This window comes from Miniopterus natalensis, chromosome 7 (genome assembly GCF_054644295.1).
Source record: "Miniopterus natalensis isolate mMinNat1 chromosome 7, mMinNat1.hap1, whole genome shotgun sequence".
Lineage (NCBI taxonomy): Eukaryota > Metazoa > Chordata > Mammalia > Chiroptera > Miniopteridae > Miniopterus > Miniopterus natalensis.
In genome coordinates, this window is record NC_142087.1 from 18,148,300 (window position 1) to 18,168,862 (window position 20,563).

Genomic DNA, 20,563 nt, shown 5'->3' on the forward strand with positions numbered 1-20,563 from the left:
AAGATTCTCCCACTTTAGTGTGTGATTTCCACTGCTTTAGTCAGAGCTTCATTAAAGGCATTTTCATAGTCTACATAACCTATCTACCGGTTTCTCATTCTCTTAGTCACTGCACATGTAGTACATATGTACCAGACACAATGCTAATAACTTTACATATATTATTTCATTTAATCCACACAGCCACCCTAAGACAAATGCTGATGTGTTTACTTTTATTTTAGAGATGAAACAACTGATGCCCAGAGAGTTTAAGTAATTATCAGGGTCTGAGTCGCATTAGCACCTGTCTAGACCCAAACTCTCAACCACTTCCCTCTGGTACGCTGGCCGAGGCTTTTAAAAATAGAGAGAGAAGGGCCTCTATACGGGATTCAGCCTAACTGCCATTAAGACGATTAAAAATTAGTAACTTCTTTGGATCCCTGGTTGGTGGGGCACACACGAGAGGCAGCCGATCGATGTTTCTGTGTCTCTCTATCCCTCAATCTCTCTCTTAAAAAAAAAATCAACAAACATATCCTCGGGTGAGGAAAAGAAGAAAAATTAGTAACTTCTCTTCATCACTTCTATTTCCACTATAAAGAAAACACCAGCTCAGGAGTGTAGAGACAAACCCTAAATGAAGGACATTCGTCCTGTATAGAAACTGAGACAGCAGCGGCGGACGGAGGGTGAGGGTGAGGGTGAGGGTGAGGGTGAGGGTGAGGGTGAGGGTGAGGGTGAGGGTGAGGGTGAGGGTGAGGGTGGGGGTGGGGGTGGGGGTGAGGGTGGGGGTGGGGGTGGGGGTGAGGGTGAGGGCGGCTGAAGTGGTACCTTTTCTGCGATGCCGTTCTCTGTTGTGTAGATCGCCATGAGCTCTGTGTCTTCATAGTCCTGCTCGCCGCTGGACGTGGCACCTCCATTTATCACCACCTGAAGAGAAACATTCCGCTCAGAGGCTGTTTCACGGTACCTCTCTCTGCAGTGTGGAAACATTTCCTCCCAAAGTCTTTTATAATTCTCTTAAGAGACAAAAACTGTGCATTTTTTACCTACCAAATTAGCCAAGTTTTGGGGGTTCTTACGTGAAACTCCCAACAAGTGTGTGCTGCATCAGTGCCTGTGTGTGTTTTGATAGGAGAAACATACCACGTGTCCCACAGAGGGGGGCTGCGTGAACAGAAGGGTCAGCTGAAGGAGACTGGAAACAGAACATCCAAAGAAACTATAAGGAGTGGGACCCCCAGCAATTGGCTGAGGGGAAAGAGCTGCTGTTTCTGAGAGGCATCCTGAGGTGCCTTGGTTGGGACCCCTTCCCAAGTAAAGATGATGACTTTCAACGTGCCATCCCTACAGGAGGAAATGTGCTAGGCAGCACTCATGCACTGTGTTCTTCTAACTTAGTAACAACCCCCTTTCATGCTTGCCCTGGTAAGGCACAACACAGCCGCCTTAGGTCCTGGCTACCTGTCTTGAAAATTACTGAAAATAACTGTACGTATGAGTAACAGCACAACTACATTTTTAAAACACAGAGCAAAAAAAGACAAAGTATAAAAATATTTACATTCTGGTATGGTAAACTACAACAAAGAGAAGTGCAACATTAGTGATGGCCTAAGAGAAAATACGGTGCAACACCAAACAAAGGAGCAACATCAAAATTTCATAAAAAACACCTGCAAATCCATAATACAAACAATCCAAAAGAAATGGGCTCAGGGTAGGAGCATGCAAATTCACAGAAAAAAATTAAATTACTCAACAAAGCACACAGAAAGCTATTCAACCTCATTTAAAATTATGGAAATGACAAAGTAAACTTTCATTTTTTTAACATAAATTAGGGGGAGATTTTTAAAGGGGAATCTGGTGTTGAGCAGGGTATAGAGAAAAGCTACTCTAAGTTGTTGGGAGATTATGTTCTTGGTGGAAGGGCCTTTGTGAAGGGTAACTCAGCACTGGGATTTAAAACAAGCATTTTCTAGGACCAGCAATTATACTCATAGAAACCTATCCCTCAAACATATCCATGCAAGTGGTATGTATGTTCAAGGTTGCTGGTTGCAGCATTACTTAAAATGCTGAATGCTTGAAAACAACCATGTACATCAAAAAGATAGGCATTGTTAAATTATGCTATATCCATTTCAAGAATAATATTCAGCCATTAAAAATAAAACTGATGTACTGACAAAAACTCCAAGAAATACTGTTTAAAAAAGTCACAAAACAGTAAGCCTACAATTATCCCAATTGTGCTAAGAAAATAAAATAAAATAAAAATTTAATAACCTCCCTGTCTAAATGCTTTGTGAAGGACCCAGAAAAGTCACTAACCAATCTGAAGGCTGCCCCAGGGGCAAGGAACAAGGATGGGCACCTTTTCTTGTTCACTCCCAACTATTCTTTTTAGGATCTGGGTCTTTCATAATCAGTATGTATTCATGTTATTTGCACATTGATTTTTTAAAACAAATAATAAAAAATATGTACATCAAAATACTAACAGTTGTTGTCTTTAATCAGTGGGGCCATTTTTCCCTTCTTGTCCCTTTATAGACATTGGTAATTTCTATAATGAGGACAATTAATTTTTATAACAGGAAGAAATGAAAAAGACTAAAGATCCTATATAGCTTAGATTGAAGCAGTCCAGAGAGCTTTAATCCACCTATTTTTGTAGTTGAAGAAATCGGACCAAAGAAAAATTTAATTTGTTATTCAAGGTCACAGAGATTACAACCCAAGCCTAAAACTAGTTTTAACTGTGCCAAACATCTTGATTAACTGGTACGTAACTCTTACAGGGCAAATTTTCTTATATCATTTCAAATAAAGAGTTGCTTTTTTTTTTTTAATGATTGATTTGAGGGGGGGGAGGGGAATGGGAGGGAGGGAGAGAGGGAAAGGGAAAGAGAAAGAGAGAGAAACATCGATTTGTTGTTCCACTCATTGGCTGATTCTTGTATGTGACCTGACCGGAGATCGAACCCGAAACCTTGGCGTATCAGGACAATGTTCTGAGCAACTGAGCTACCTGGCCAAGGCCAAGAGTTGCTTTTAAAACTATCTCTAAGATATCCTATAGCTTTTTACACAAGCCAACTGGGTTTGTGGAGTTTGCTTGCCTGTAAAACTAGCTGCCAGCAGGATACATGTTCCCAGCCAAGTTTAAGTCCACAACATGAAACTAACTTACTATCCATGCTCCAAGTCCTAACACAGCAGCACTCAACCCACTGAGAAGCCACGAGGTATATACACTCAGGATGAACTGTCTTAAAACAACAATGTTTAGTTACTAAATCATCAGAGAAGCCCAGATGTGATTTAACGGTCCCATCCTAGCTAAAACTAACATTCACCCACATTCATCCCCAGTGGCTGCAGGGAGCCTCATGAGAAAAGGGTCTCCTTTTGGAGTGATGAAAATGTTTTGTAACTAGAGAGGGGTGATGGCTACATAACATTCTGAGTGAGTTCAATGTCCCTGAATTGCTCACTTTTAAATTTCAACTTTGTGTGAATTTCACCTCAAAAAAAAATTTTTTTAATCTGTTTATGTGGCATCAAAGAGGAGACTTCTCCCCTGACTTATTTCCATTCGCACACGCAATTGAATAAATAAGTGCTATAAAATGCAGATGCTCCCCAGGCTAGGAAAGGGCTCGTGTATTCATTCAGCAAACCCTGTCTGAGCACCTGCTGTGCCCAGGCAATGAGAATGCAGCCCTGCCATACAACCACCCGCCAGTGCCACCCGGGGTGGTGCCAGGTTAACGGCACCCGCTAAAACACTAGTTTGTTTTACTACTGTTTTTCCATTGGTTTGTTAAATTAGCTATTCTGATGGTCTATTTTTCAAAAGCATAAAATTTAATTTTAAAAATCTAGTGCTAAAATCAGTTCTTCAAGAAAGGTGCTGAGCTTTTTCTTTTTTTTTAAGACAAAAGGATAAAGAATGTTCCTGACACGATCAAACCTTGACATTTTCGAACCTGTAAACATTATTCCAACTGGAAATAAAACATGTCCTGGAAAACTTTCTAAACTTAATAAAAACAGATTTTTTTTCTGTTATTAATAGCAGCACAGATAAGAGGGAAACCTTGGCATCTTTCATCTCATCAAGGAAATTCATCAAGTTTTTATGAAAAATGTCTGCAGATTATTTAAAAATCTTGTGGGGATAACATGTCCGTCCTTTCGTCCCCAAAATTATCTGAAACCAAACTTGTGGCTTTAAATTTGCCCTCCTAAACTAATATTGTACAATCACTCAATCAGCTTGAAAGCAGGTTTTCTCTGCCTAAATGTTTCCGGTAAACTTTTTCTCCAATGTGCAGGGTTTTATTGCCTTTGGATACAGGAGTGTGTCTATTGCTCAATAAATATAATGCCTTTATTGCTTTATTTCTAAGCTAAGACAATAACGTCAAAAGTATGTGTTTCCGAACAGCAATCTTAAGTTGGTCAAATGTACAGGAAATAGGAGTGACAGCAATAGTGAAGGAGTGTCATGCTGAATGTCAGCATCACAGCAATGCCCACTGAAACTGACAGTAAAATAAGCCTGTGTCACTCAACCAAAAATTAATCAGCAGCTGCAGATACCTGGAAGTGAAGGGTACAAGTAAGTACCTGGGAACCCCGAGCCTCTGATCAGAGGGTTCAGGACTCAATTATCATCTATTTGGGATCTGGTATAATTCACCCACCACTGTCATATGTCTGGTAGCTAAGTGAACCATTTTATACTAATCCTCTTCAGAATAGTTATAAAGTTCCTCAAACTGACTGCTTTCTATTCTTTAAAAAAGGTAACACACTCTTCTTACCCTCCCTACACAAACACACGATCTACAATTAAAATGTATTTTAAATAAAGATTAAAGATATCAAGATTAGTGTTTCCCAGCCTTTAACCCAATCTTTTAAATGAACATAAAAATCTCCCACCTGCCTTCAATATTACCGAAAATTTCAAAATTAACTACCATGAAAAATAAATCCAAGTGAGTATAATACAGCATATGTTAAACCTACGGAGCTTGTCAACCATAGATGATACCCCAAAAATGTAGCTGACAGATCTAACATTACACTAGTAATCCTAACGTTGGTGGGGGCACTGGCAAGGGACGGTCCTATCTCACAGAGCTGCTGGGAATATAAACCACTGCAATGAGGTTACATACACTAGGTTATCGTTTATTATATCAATGAATTAGAAATAACCCAAGGTCCCAATGAAACTTGTGGACAAAAAGGGGTTCTATAGAAAGTAATATCACAGGGTGATGGGATCATGAATTCCTAACCAGGCAGGTCATGGTAGGCATATAACTTCTTTAGTAAAAGGTTTGTTTTTGCCTTAAGTAAGCCTGTCCACTGTTTCTGAGCCTCTAGGTTGATGCACCTCTGAAATGTCTCTTCTCAGAACCCTCCAAAGCTAGCCCAATCTTGTTGGCTGTCCTATAATCTAATCCCTACCTTACTTTTCCTCACTGTCATGTAATCCTCCTTAATTCCAAATGCATAAAGGAAGCTGCAAATGCATAAAGGAAGCTGCAAAAAATAAAAATTCTCCGATTTGGACCTTTATGTCGACAACGTAGAAAAATTAGATTCATGATTTGCTATTATGTCAATGACAAGGTATGTTTTTCAATGGCATTGACATGCCATGATATACTATGAAGTTAAAGGGCTTTATAAAGCAGGCTGTGTGCTATATTTTTTAAAACATCAAATATTTGTTTCATCTCTGGAAAGAAATATACCAGAGATGAAACAATATAAGAATGAAAAAATATAAGAATGTTGTTTTTCTGGCTGACAGGATTTTAAATGATCTGGCTTTTCCAAACCTCATTATAGCATTCTATGTTTTCTAGATTTTCTGCAGTGAATGTATTTCTTTTGTAAATAAAGTTATACAATAAAACAATGACAGGGAAGAAATATATGCAAACTATTAAAAAGATAAAGAACACATAAATTTCCTTGCTATTTCCATTTCACTCTGACAACACGTGTACCATGAAGTCTGGGGAGAAATATGGGTGCTTTAAAACATGTAAAATTAAAGGAGGTGGGAGAAACCACCAGGTAATTACCATGCAACCTCCCATAGCCTATCTTCCCCCTAGACCATTTTATCAAATCCCAACAGGAAATTAGCTTTTTCTCCAACAGATTATGCTTTGATTAGCTGAAATATCTTTCTTCTAATCATTAAAGGTCAGGAGCCTGCCTACCTAGCTCAGGTGAACACAGGTTAGGCGTGAATGGAGAACCTAGAGGTAAGGGGTTCAGCAGGTAGCTGCTCACCTCCCACCTAACAGCACACCCATTGGGCTGCTGACCCTGGGGTCTCAGGTCTCTTCCAGGAGGGCAGTTTACCCCTTCTTTTTAAAGCTTTTGGCCACCCCCTCCTCTGTCTTGACTCCTCCTGAACCTCTCTCTCCTAGGTTAGCATTTTCTTCATATATTTTCTTATGCTTGGACCAGGCCTCTTTCTGTCATTATCAACTTTTTTTTCTTTATAAGACTTTCTCACAATTCATCACCACCTTCTATTAACTACTTAACATCTAAACTTTCCTTCCTTTACTTATAATCTGAAAGACAAGGGCAACATCTTTACTAATGACAATAAAATCCCCCAAATGTTAATGATGAACAGGAAAAGCCCTCCATTTCTCTGGCTTGCTGGATTATAGAATTAGTCTGATCTGGCATTAAGTTTAATGTGTAAATTTACACGAAGAGAAAACTTCACTTATAGTAACTACAGAAGGTGGGAGGGTGGGGACCCAACTGTAGTCTTCTCATCAATTCCATAACCACCTAATTCAAGTATAATGTTTATCTTTTAAATGCTTTATTGTATTTGCCAAATTTCCTAATAGGAGCATGTATTGCTTTTATAATCAGAGAAGGGGTTTTTTTGTGTGTTTAAGTCTAATCATGTAAGATTTTTCAAAAAGTTCCTCTAAAAAATGTTTTCAGCTGTTTCATATGCTTAAGTTTGATTATAATTACAGTAACCATGTAACTTGTCATCCAAACCAGGATCCTTGTGAGCATAAAGAGGAACTGTATGAACAAATACGCAGGACTGCCCCAGGAAACTCAAATGTTATCATGTCTGCATATATCCGTTCTACAAACCTCTTCCTAACTAGTGAATTAGAAAACTATTTTCTGTGCTAGGAGGTGCCAATGTAGAGTGTTCCGTGCTGACTTCAGCTGGTCACTCTCAGCAATAAAGCAGGAAACCTGCTCCCTGGCTGAGAGGAGACAACAGGGAAAAGGCTCACTCCTCAGGGGCAAGGGAATCAGGGCTTTCCTGACTAGAAATGGACATAAAGTATCGCCACAGAGCAGAATCTTTAATTCTATATTCTATCAATTCATTACTTCCCCACACCAACTTAAAACAAACAAGAAAAGCACCCTGTGTTTTGTTTGTGCATTTATTTCATCATCGGGTACCACCAGGCACCCAGGTACCCAATTCCAAGCCCTCCTTGACTTCTGTTGTACCTCGCCACCCACATCCAACCCAACACCAAATTGGGTCGATCTACCCCTTTACCACCTCTCGAAGCTTCCTATTCTTCATCATCTGTCTTTCCTCCTGGATAACCCCAAAGATCCCAGCAGGCCTGCCAAACCCTTGACCCAAATGCCATTTCCATCAGCTTCAATTCCCTCCTTATCCCACCCAGGGTCCATGCAGCATCACTACAATCACTCTCACACAAATCTCAACTGCTGTCCTCCGGTAGTCACCTGGCAAAGACCCAGTCCTGGCTAAATGCAACAGTTCATCCTTATGCCTCACCCAGCTCACTTTCACAATGCCTTAGTCACTGGCTGCCTGGAGGGAGCGTCCTTGCTTCCCCTCCTACCTCAGCAACCACTCCCTACCCACCCCCCTTTGCTGGCCCATCCTTGCCTCCACACCTCACGGAATGTTAGAAACAAGTCAATACCCAGGCATGAAATGCTCCTGTTCACTTTTCAAAGGTGATCTAATATAAACTTGAACAACTTACTTGCCTCTCCCTCTAGAAAATCTGTGTTGACCTTAAGCCTTCAATATGACAGAAAATCCAGTTTCAAAACTGACTTTACATGAAGGAAGAAAACAGTAATGTCAGTTGTAAAAACAGTAGAACATCTCTCTGGGAATTAATAGGGTAAAAATCAAAATGTAAATGCAAGTCAGGTCGGCCAGCGTACTTAAAGATGCCAGGTTCATATCTTCCTTCCTTCCTTCCTTCCTTCCTAATGTCGCAGTGACACGGATCCCAGGGCCACGTGTAAAGGAATCCTAGAATGGTGCTTGTGCCATTAACCTCATTCCAACATTAACAAAAAAACATCTGGAGGCAAGTTCTCTGAAGAGCGGTGTTCTTTTTTAAACCAACACTTTAGGTAACTTTCTACACATCGAGTCATAATTCTACATCTGAAAAATACTAGAACTGAATATAATGACTGTGTGTCATCAGCCTAGGCTGACTGATATCACTTGTACAGTAAAACTGCCTCTATCCTGGATGCTGCTGCCATAATGCAAAAATCACGGACATCTGGCTTCCAAACAGTAAGTCATTCATTCAATCTCCCTCCTTACAATAATACAAGTCCTGATGTCAGGTTACAGGTTATTCCAAAAGAACACATCTTTGGAGATAAACTTAAGCCTTCAACATCCTCCACTGTAGAGTAAGCACTGGGCAGCCAACTTTTCAGCATTGACGGCAATACATGCTTCCTTCCTGGAGTTAATCTCACTGCTTGACTCCAGGCCAAGAGCAGGGCCAAAACCACAGTTGGCCAAAGGGGTGCCTGAAGACTGACTCACATGAAAAGCATTTGGCTTTCAGGTGCCTTAACCTTCATGGAAAACGTGAGTACTAAAGCTAATCCTATGTTGATTTAATACAGAAATGACTTTAGAGTGATGGAGAAGGGAGGGGGGAGCGCTGTTACCGGAAGGGTGAAGAAAGCGGGGTGCTTGGCTTCATCTTCATATTTGCCTTCAGTTGAACTCCCGGCCTCCATGGATTTGGATGTAGTGTTCTTACCAATACCCATCATTAAGAAAAAGTGGGTGGTTTGGTCGTTGGGCTGGAAGAGTTGGCTTTTCCGGAACCTGGGGCACCTGATTCTCAGGCAGAGATGAGTCCCACAAGCACCATCTCTTAGCACCTAGAAGAGAGAAAGCAGCCAAATCACCGCAAGCACACAAACAACAAAGGACACATGGTCCTGGCGCATTTTCTGCGTGGAAAAGTCAGAATACAAGTTACACCAAAACATCCAAAAACATATTACTTAGTTACACTTTTCAAGTCCCTACCCCTCTGCATTTACAGTCATTCACTGATTCTAAATATCCCCTGAAAAGGAGGACCATACCTCATCAAAAATATCAGAATACTAGGGATTAAAAAATTTCTTATGGGATGAAGGAAAATGGGACCTTGGAAACTCAGGGATTTAATTCCATGCAAATAAAAATCACTCGTTTTCCTGGGGGCAGGGAATGTCTTACAGCCCCCAGCACTATCCAACAGAACTTTACGCCATGATGGAAATGTACATCTGCCTTGTCCAACCTGTCACTAGCCACAAGGCTACTGAGCACCTGAGATGTGGCTAGGGCAAGAGAGAAACTGAATTTTTAATTGCATCTAATTTTAATTTCAATTCAAAGAGCCACTTGTGGCTAATGGCAACCATACTTCAAGTTATAGCCAATTTATTATGACTGGCTGGATATTAAAGTTCTAAATTCCCTACAGGTGCGCAATTAAAGGCATGAGAAGGCACCCAAAGCATAAAAAAAGAGGAGATAAAACTAATCTAGGATTCAGTGGCTACACAGAATTCCAGGTAGGTGGCAAGATGAGCTTTAAATGGGCTAGCAAAAGTCAAAAATAGGAAATTACTGAAAGAATCCTATGCAGCCAAGTTTTGATGAAGAAATAAATTAAAACCTCAATGCCGTACAAAAAAAGAGAACCGAAACATTCAATAGCAATCAAATAACAACATAAACATAAAGAAAAAAATCCAACTGTCTCCCCCAAATGGAGGGGAGGTAAAATAATGAGAAATTAGGGAATAGTGAAGGAGATCAACAGTAGACCAAGATGGACCTGATATGCTCAGAGCATCTGATATTATTTAACAAGGAAAAGTGCAATGCTCCAGGCTAGGAGGAAACCTAAGCAAAAGTCAAAAATAGGAAATTACTGAAAGAATCCAGTGCAGCCAAATTTTGAAGAAGAAAAAAATTAAAACCTCAATTTCAAACAACAAAAGTATGACTTGGACAGTAAGAGAGATCCACCCAATGATTAACAAGCATTTGGAGAATTTGGCTTCAAAAAATAAAAGGCACAAAAGATCCCTACGATGGTAGGCACATGTACAAGAAAACGTGCCTAGGTATGCCTCAATTTTAATGGGAGGAAAAAAACAGTACAAGCAGGTAGGGGTGAGAAAGAACAGAGAACATTCACTGGCAGTCTGAGAATGATGTCAGATCTTAGCATCAATTAATTTCCCACTGAGAATGAATGAACCCGGCCCAGCTATCCAGCAAATGTGAAGACGCACCTATAAGAAGTTTAGAAATACAAGTAGGAGACCTCCTGTTGAAGGAATTCTGGTAAGGGCACTTTTCATTCAACAGAAACTTTGGGTGAGGCAGGATATTCTGAATATAAACAAAAAAGAGAAAGAATTACTCAAAGTTCAAGAGTTCAATAATTAGAGGGCAAAATAAAAAATAAAACAGATGCCAGAGCTTTTAAGTTCTGCCTCAGTGCAGCAGAGGAGTGGGATGCACACATTTATTTTTTCAGAGGTGGTTCTTTTGGTTTAAATGTTCATATACATTTATATTCTTGTTCATATCATATCCATGTTCTGTCTAAAGCAGTGGCTCTCAATCAGAAGTGATTTCCCCCTCCATGGGACATTTGGTGACGTCTGGAGACATTTTTGGTCATCACGCCTGGGGGAGAAAGACTTGTATCTAACAGGTAGTAGCCAGGGGTGTTGCTAAACATCCTGTAGTGCACAGGACACAGTGAAGAATTATCTGCCCACAATAAAGAATTATCTGGCTCAAAATACGACCAGTGCCAAAACTGAGAATCCCTGGCTTAAAGGTATTTCCCTCCTGGCCAGTCCTGTAGTGGCTGCTTCCTGGAAGGCGCGTCTTATGGAACCTCTTAGCCTCAGCATTCAGAGCTCCAGGAAGGAAGGATTTCAAGCCAGGCAGAATTATACATATATTGTTTCTTTGAAACCTTCAGTGCTCAAGATCCAGCCACCTCAAGGTCCCAACATCATGACCTCAGTTTCTATAAACTGTTCTTAGTCCTCGATTCACTGCTTTTTGTGCTGCCTCTGTTGAAGCAGCAGAAGCCAGAAACACAACAGCTCACTTGTTAGTTCTGGTTGTCAGCATCACAGGCATGTGTGCTTGTTTGGAGGTGAGGTACAAGCAGAAAAGAGAAATGGAGAGGTGTGACCCTGAAGGGCCCTGAACCTTGCCCTGAAAACATTTGTGCTATTGAGGTTAAAAACTGAGTTTTGGAGCCCGGCCAGGCGTGGCTCAGCAGTTGAGCGTCGACCTAGGATCCAGGTGATCGGGGTTCAATTCCCAGTCAGGGCACATGCCCGGGCTGCGGGCTCGATCCCCAGGCGGGGGCATGTAGGAGGCAGCCAATCAATGACTCTCATCATTGATGTTTCTATCTCTCTCTCTCCCTCTCCTTTCCTCTCTCTAAAATCAATAAAGATATATTTTAAAAAACAACAACTGAGCTTTGGTGTCTGAAAGCTCCCAAGAAACAGTAAACTGGGTAATTTTACATTCTTAGTTGTATCACTACAAATGGGAATAAACTGATGTGTGTTAAATGGAAAAAATTTTTTTCACAACAGATAATGCACTGAATATGCAGAATATAATTTGCATTTGCTAGTTAGAAAGAAGGTCAAAGAAGTAAGTTGGCTAGAATTTGCATAAATAATATTTCATAGTATCAAAATCTGCAAAGCACATAAAATTGGAAGGAGACTCTCACCCAGAACCCTAGGAGGTCACCACTGCTCAGCTGGAATCACCGCCTTCTGCATCACTGAGGAGTCTTTTTTCCATCTTTTTATTAGATTTTTGTTTTGTTATCCCCCAAGTTAATATTGTACTTAGATATCAAATACAGCCAGTCAAAACTTAAAATTTTTATTTCTTCAGGGGGAAAAGGGTTTTAAAAAATGTATTTGATGTACCTAATACTGAAATGGAGAAGAGAGTTAACGTAAAAAAATACTTTGTGTTGACACTGAAATGGAGAAGAGGTTTAATGTTTTTAAAAGCCATATTAACTGAGTAACACTCCCATGGAGAGAAATACTATACTAAATATAAACCCATTATGTTGTATATATTAAAAAAAGATATTTCCCTCCTCCCCCAAATGGCATCCCAAATGTGCCATATGGGTACTTCGCACAAGATCACATCCCCCAAAGGAACCATGTGCCAGTTTGAGAAGCAGGGACATGCGTATCACCAAATAGAGCAAAGCCCATAAAGGCAGACCTTTACCTTGACAGCCAGGAGCTTGTTTTCCAAAAGGTGTGACAGGCAAAGATGGTGAAATACTGCTAGATTTTCACAAGACCACATGCCATACAGTCATATTCAGAGACACCAGCAAGCTCTTTGCTCCACATCCAGCCCCATCGCCTTCAGCATGCCAGCAGAGCTTTCCAACCCACACTGACCCATGTTAACTTCAGGGGAAATGATGAGCTTTTTTAAAAATTGATTTGAGAGAGAGAGGAAGGGAAAGAGAGAGAGAAACACCAACCTGTTGTTCCACTTATTTATGCACTCATTGGTTGATTCTTGTATGTGCCCTGGCTGGGGATCGAAACCCCAACTGTAGTGTATCGGAACAACATTCTAACCAACTAAGCTACTCGGCCACTGCAAAATGATAGACTTTTTAATGTAGAATACACTTAACTCTCCCAGGATGATTTTATCTTCCTGTTTGTTTCAGACATGGCCATCCACTGCAGCAGGAGCCAGCCCTCTGCACTGTCCCCATCACCAGGCACAAAGGGGGACAAGTTTCATCCTGACAAGACCACTTTCCATCAGGTAGTCAGTACACTTTCCTCTGCCAGGTATTTAACTGACCCGCACAAGCTCTACTGCGGGGACCCACCCACTCCCTTTGCCAGTCTCTGACACCTCAGCACCCTTTAGAGTGTCCTGAAAACCCAAATGAACACAAGAGGGGAGGGGGCCCAAGAAAATACAGGGCAGGATGTTCTGAGAAGGGCTCGGGCAGAGGGCTGCAAAGCCTGGGAAAGGTGGGCACCCTTGTCGGGTACGACAAATGGAGGGAAGAAGGGGAGAAGACAGTGAACACTGAACAAAGAAACACATCCCTGGAAGTTCCAAAATGACAGAGCACTCCACAACCAAGTACTCGGGAGTGATGAAGACAGCCTTAGGGGAAAACCGCCCACAAACCAGAGATCACAGTGAGCTTCTGTGTGGAGAAATGCTAAGGCTCAGAGGCAAGCACAGCAAAAGATAAGAAAGGGGGAGAGTGGACTTTAGGGTATGTGTTAGAATTTTTGTCAAAACAAAAGGTGAAATCCCCCAGGGAATCTGACACAGGGAGCAAGTCACTCACAGTCCTCCCTTCTTCTTACTCCTTGCGAAAGAAAAACAAGCAAGGCCACTGCTATCTTGGCCCTTAACCTCAAGGCAAAGGGGCAAGGATGGGCTAAGGGATGAAAGGTCAGGTTCACCAACAATGAAAATGATGAGGACAACACAATGAGAGTAATGACAGTTCTCCAGTTAAGCACCTGTGTGTGCCAGGCACATCTCTTCCCTGTCATTATGCAAATAGTATTATTTCTCCCTAGTAAGCATACTATTACTTGATTTGCACACTAACTACAAAAGTAGAAACTGAGCTTCAGAGAAGTTAAGCAACTTGCCAAAGGATGCACAGCTAAAAGCAGTGGAAGAGTAAAACTTTAACCAGTAGTCCTTTCCTACCAATGTTTATACAAACAATACATAAAACTATGCTCACTTTACAGCCAACCTTCCTAGAGGAAGACAGCCCGGGCCAGCTGACCTGTAGGCACTCTCTGGCTGACCTGCTGTGTGGTTCCTGCCCTCCCTGTGATTTGAGGGAGCTCTGAGGGACAGGGAATGCTGAAGCCCACCCTCCTCAGACCAAGAGTCCCAAACCTGCGTAGTCTGGTCACTCCACAGCACAAGACATCCTTTCATCAGCAGTACACACACAACAGCCTCTTGTCATTTTCTTATCCCATCTTGATGGATCTACCACTCGTCCATACTACAGGCAACACGACCATGCTACAGAAACTACCATGCCCTCTGATGGTGTCCTAGTAGACACCCAAATTCCTTAGCAAGGCTAAAGGTCACTGTGTGAAGCTTGGCCCCCAATATGCTGTCATTTCTGTCTTTCAAGTCCTGAAGGTAATGGGTCCTCTTCTAGCCCTCAGGCTCTTGCACACACAGTCCCTCCAAAATAAGCACCCTTCCCCGTGGGGTAGCTCCCATCAGTGCTTCCTCTGATCACACCTCACTGCACGTCTGGGAACCATGAAGATGGTTCTAATACAGCGAGACAATGTCTGTGGGCCCAGCCAGACAGCTGCAGAACAAGAGGCAGTATCCACAGCCTACAGCCCCCGCTCCTAATGCTGAACTTGGCACTTATATTAAAGGCTTCCCATATTTTTGTGGAATAAATGATGCTTAAAAAATAAAAGTACCTGTTATCTGTGATAAATAGACACATTAATGCCAAGAACAAGGCAGGTTGCAAACATTGCGTCTATCATTCAACTTACAGATGAAGGAAGTATTTGAAGGGAAAAGACCAAATTATAACCATATCAAGAGATAAGAAAATCTGAAAGAATCTATACATAAATGGTGAGGTAAAAAACATGAGCAAACCTCCTTCAATGCTGACTGAAACATTACCCAGATGCCAACAATACGCATCTAGATCAGAAGATGGCAAACTCCGCAGCCGGTTTGGCTCAGTGGTTAGAGCGTCGGCCTGCGGACTGAAGGGCCCCGGGTTCAATTACAGCCAAGAGCATGTACTTTGGTTGCAGGCTTGGTCCCCATGATGGGGACTGTGTGTGGTAGGCAACCAATCGATGTCTCTCTCTCTCCCTTCCACTCTCTTTCTAAAAAGCAATGGAAAAAATATCCTCAGGTGAGGATTTAAAAAAACCCCACAAAAACATCCCCCACTGTCTGATTCCAAGGGTCTTCGCTGGAGCCCAGGAACCTACCTTGTTAAAAAATGCACAGATGTTCTGATGCTAATGGTCCTCAGATCACCCACACCTTTGGATGGGTACCCTGGGGTGGGATACAGCTATTTCCTCTGCTCGAATAAAACTATCGAGACAGGTGACAGTATGACTAAGAAAGAAGACTTTGGGGTAAAAAAACCTCAAAATCTCTGCTTGCCTAGTGGTAGTTTGGTCTTTACCAAGACACAAACAAGAGCTTTCAGAGTTGGCCAGGTTGAATGATAAAGCACATTTTAAAAGCCAACTAATGGCTCTCTGCTCAAATCCCATCATTAGAGGATTATAGTTGAACTGTGGCTGCTCCACTGAATTCTGTTTAATGCTGTCATCTGACCTGACTTAACTGCTTTCAACCCAAGCCAAAAAGAGATTATTGGAACAAATAGCCTCAATTTGTATATGACCAACTCCCTTTAAATGTACTTACTTAAATGGTTGCCTAATACCTAGGGTCCTGTTTCAGGGAGGTGACACTTGTGACACTGATCCTAGATATCATTATTCTACTTAAGTGGCAATGAATGAACTTGTAAGCCGTGGTTATTGTTTGCTCCTGTGATGGTGGTTACGCAAACAGGGTGTAACTGGAAAAAAAAAGTCATTCTACAGCCTTTTCCAAAACACTCCAAGAACTCTTGCTCTTGTTTTTCAAACTGCAAGTCATTATCCACTAGTGGGCCATGAAATCAACTTACTGGGTCTCAACCAACATTTTTAAATGATTAAATTTAACAGAAAAAACTTCAGAGCACATCTCACAAGGGTAAGTAACCCAGTTTCAAGGTAAAATGCTTTGTATTGTGTGGGGTCAGTCAAATACAGCATAAAAGTCACCAATGTAACTGAAGTTCTGCCCAGTGACATAAAAGGCATATTCCAAGTACCCAATTTAAATAGGTTATTTGCTGGCTTCAACTAATATTTCCATAAAGATAATCTACCAGCCTGGCAGGGCATGGCTCAGCGGTTGAGCGTCGACCTAGGATCCAGGCGATTGGGATTCGATTTCCGGTCAGGGCACATGCCCGGATTGCGGGCTCGATGTTTCTATCTCTCTCTCTCCCTCTCTCTTCCTCTCTCTGAAATCAATAAAGATATATTAAAAAAAAAAAAAAAAAAAAAAGATAATCTGCCAAAGTGATAAAAGGTGCTTGACTCTAATAACAAAATATTATACTATACCCTCTCCATGTCAATGGAGTGCCCAAAATCATGGCCTCAGAGTGGCTTTCTTTAAAATCTATCAAGCCCCAAACTAAACCACTTCAATGACTGTAATCAAGAAAACATCCATGTACCCCTGAAACTTTTACAATTTTATTAACCAGTCACCCCACTAAAGTCAATAATAAATAAGTAAAAGGAAGGAGGAAGGGAGGGAGGGAAAGAGGGAAGGAAATAAGGAGAGGAGGAAGGAAGGAAATCTCTTGTTGTACCCTATGAGCTGTGCAGCCTCCTGTCACTGTCTTGGTTTATGGACTTATTCTCTTAAGAGGGAGAAAATTAAAAATAAACCAGATAGCCCTGGCCAGGTAGTTCAGCTCATCAGAGCATCAACCAGATACGCCAAGGTTGCAGGTTCAATCCCTGGTCAGGGTACATATAAGAATCAACCAAGGAATGTATAAATCAGTGGAACAACAAATCAATGTCTGTCTGTCCCCCTCTCTGAAAACAAAGCAAAAAAAAAAAAAAAAAAAAGCCAGATAAAACCTAGACTTCTGAAGGGGAACCCAGGGTTGAGGGTCAGATTCCATCTCAGAAACCACCCACTGAGAACCCAGAACAGACCTTTAGATGCCACATCCCCAGGGCCCACTTGACTTGGAAGTGTAATGGGCTTATTTAAAGAGGAATTAAGGGCTGAGCTGCTCCCAAAATTAAGATAACTTGCCCTCCCATCATCAGCACCTAGTAGCTGCTAGTCCAAAGCTCTCAACAGTTGAGTGAATTATTCACGAAGAGTTCTCCCAAAGGGTGGAGTCCCCCTCTGTACAATTTATCTTTATATTCCTAGCTCTTAGCACAGAATACTCAGTAAATGTTAATGAGATACACATTTACCCCAAATAGATGGCACTGAATGACTACTACATCGGAAACATTAATGCAAATGACACAATAAAAATCTGTGGTAAGACTCACTTGCCCCACAGCAACAACCCTGCTCTAAGGTGGAAGAAAGGGGCCCCCTGGGCAAATAGCACTAGGTTACTTAACAATCACCTAAAAATGGAGTCTGGGACCTCAACCAAGGGCAGGAGAGGACACAAAGTTGCTGGATAGACATGGAAATATTCCTGGACCATCCATGGGGTGAAGTGGGAAGGATGATTCCTAATCGAAAGCGACTACTTTATGGTGCATAAGTAAAATGCACAACTGATAGAACAAATGTTAAAGGATACACCCTCCCTTCAGAAAAACCCTTGTCTCTTCTAGAGACTTGGTCCTAAAAGCCCTTGGTACAGAATAAGCTCTAGTCCCAAAATAAACTCTAAGTCCTAAAAAAGCACTTAAACCCAGCTTGATGTGGCTGTTTGCTGATGTTGCTTTACACAGGCTGAGTCATGAAAAGCAATGCCAACCTATATAGAAGAGAAGATATCACTGACTACATCTTCAGTGATATAGGAGCAAGAGAGTACAGTAAAAGGTCAAAGTTGCGGACACCTTATTGGTTTGGGGCTTTAAAATACAAAGTCACTAGTGATCTTTGTTTTTCTGACCTAATGTTGTAGGTATGAGATGCTGTGGCTGGTATCGTCCACCAGAAATCTCTTCCCCAAACTTTATTTAAATAAAATTATGACAAGTCCTTAAGACTCATCATCCTCATCATGCCTCTCTTGGCCCAGGTGCCAGCCACTAGGACCACACTGACCTGTGTCAGGTCTTAGCTTAGCTCAAATTCCCAGGTCTAAGCTCATAAAGCCTCCTTCTCCAAGAAGCATTCCTGCTTTAGCTGCCCTTCTTCCCTGTTCCCATGGCACATGGCTTCTTTGTCCAGCTCCCTGACCAGGCAGGGATAGGGGGAGTGTCCATCACAGAAAAGGCACTCAAATATCTGGAGAAGACCTAAACATTTTCCACGGGCCAGTTAGTTATATAGTGGAAACAAAACCTAATCCCTGCCCTCCAGATTTATTCAAGGAAATCATGTGGCTGGGACAAGAGAAGGGAGAGGGAGAAGTAGGGAAGCAGAAGGTATAGCCTGTGGGCCAGAATTAAAATATAAATGTATATTTGAGAAAAGTCAAGCAGAATCAAGATGAGTTCTACTGCATTTGTTACTACTATGTGTGACTTAATGCATCACTTTTTGTGCAAATGATGGATTTTTTTTATATAAACACTATTTTTAATGTATTACAGGGGCCACTGAAAAGCTAATTTTATACAGAATTTTAATTACAACATAACAAGTGCAAAACTGACTGCCTATCATATCCAAAATACAAACATGATTTCACATAATACCTATTTTTCAAAATTCTGGAAGGGTGGTTATTGTTTCCACAGTTTAGAAAACAGGCACAGAAAGGCTAATTTTCCCTTGGACAAAAGCCAAAGACAAGTGGCAAACGCAGCAATCATTTTGGGAGCACGAAAGCTGTTCCTGTTCCCTTACAGACCAGCAGAACAAGGCTCTGAAAATGAGCAGCCAGAGGTCACGTCTGAAGGTCATTCTGGAGGAAGCTAAGGAAAGCCCAGTTACACTCAGGGAATGGAAAGAAAGAAGCTCTCTCCTCTTCCACATCTCCAAATGTCATTTGATGCTCCCTCTCCCCCACATTCCAGTACAAAGACAACCTTGGGTGCCAAGGTAACTACCAGGGGTGGCTCTGCCCTGCTAACCCTGAACCCACTCTATTGCTCCAGCTCCCGGCTCCACCCTCCCTTTCCAGTGCAGCTGATGGCTCCTCTGTCACCTCCAGCTACTGTTGCCTGTGTGCTGGGAGAAACATTTCAAATAAGTGTTCATTCCACACTTCAGGTTCAATGCACTTACCAGCCCTTTCCCTGAATTACTCCTCAGACCATACCATTCCTCTTTGGCATGATCTCATGCTTTCCTCTGTCCCAAGTGCCAAAGCTGAATTTCCTTCTATCACCTGCAGAGAGAGGGCGAGCTCCACCTTCCCCTTACTCCCTGACTACCCATTACACCTGCTCAGTTTTGCTGAACTCTGGTGCATTTACTTAGCTCTTCAACCACCTGCTGTCTTCCTATCGTCTGGAAGAAATTCCATTTGCAAATCTCTTCTACAATACACTTTTCTCCCCACCCCAACCTCACTGCCCTCTAATCCAGTCTACCAAGAGTCCCATCTCCTCCTTGCAGACTGTCCCAAGAGAAGGAAAGGGGCATGCTGAAATTTCACCTGCCCTGCTGGGTCACCTGACAGCTGAAGAGTGAGTCTGCTAAACTGCACTGCAATTACCTGAGGCTGGGATACTGTAATATTTTCCAGGTTAACAGCAAATACACAGCCATCAAAATAACCTTTTCCCTAACTTCAATAAACATCCCACACCTGTATGCTATACGTATTCTTTTCTGCAAAGTGTGTTCCTCTTAATAAAAAAATACCCATTCTATATAGAGACTGCGATAACCTAGTCCTGTGCACAGATGTTTTCCTTTTTTTGGTGTCTGTACCTGACATTTTTATAACCCCAAGACCTAAAGGGATTAAAAATAAATGTATTCAGCTATAAGAGACTCCAGGCTCTTCATCCAGTTTGTTTAATCTATGTGCCTTTAGCTTGTGTACTTTTCCTCCAACCCTTAAAATTCTGCATAAAACAAAACATAATAGAGTACACCGAGTCTTGGAAGTCCCAGGACTGGACCTCACTCAGAGAATAAGGTAAATGAGCACCTGAAAAACACTGAATCTGACAGTCTTAATTGTTGTAGATCAGCTGTTTATCATCACTTTCTCCCATATTTAATGAAAGGCACTGCCTTCTAAGAGTTGCATAAATGTTAATGTTCAGTTATTAATATTTAAATAATGCCTGACAGCACTGAGAAAGACTTTGGAGATTTTCTGGTAACCTAGCTGGGCAAAGTTGGGTCACAGGCTTCTTACCCACCTCGCATACATACACACAGTCATATATTTGCAGA

At 41.6% G+C, this 20,563-nt stretch overlaps 1 protein-coding gene across 3 annotated transcripts in view; it reads right to left on the reverse strand.

Moving 5' to 3' along the window:
• The window catches only part of SLC23A2 (solute carrier family 23 member 2), a 105,150-nt gene that overhangs the window by 49,249 nt on the left and 35,338 nt on the right, over positions 1-20,563 (reverse strand). The window contains exons 3-5 of one of the 3 annotated variants that reach the window (XM_087818856.1): positions 10,630-10,729; positions 8,995-9,213; positions 817-915 (exon numbers count right to left, since the gene is read on the reverse strand). In XM_087818856.1, coding sequence (XP_087674982.1) covers positions 817-915; positions 8,995-9,102 — 207 coding nt within the window. In that variant the 5' untranslated portion in view covers positions 9,103-9,213; positions 10,630-10,729. Of the gene's footprint in view, positions 1-816; positions 916-8,994; positions 9,214-10,629; positions 10,929-20,563 lie in introns of those variants that run through there. The other 2 variants (XM_016212056.2, XM_087818855.1) reach the window with 2 other exon arrangements.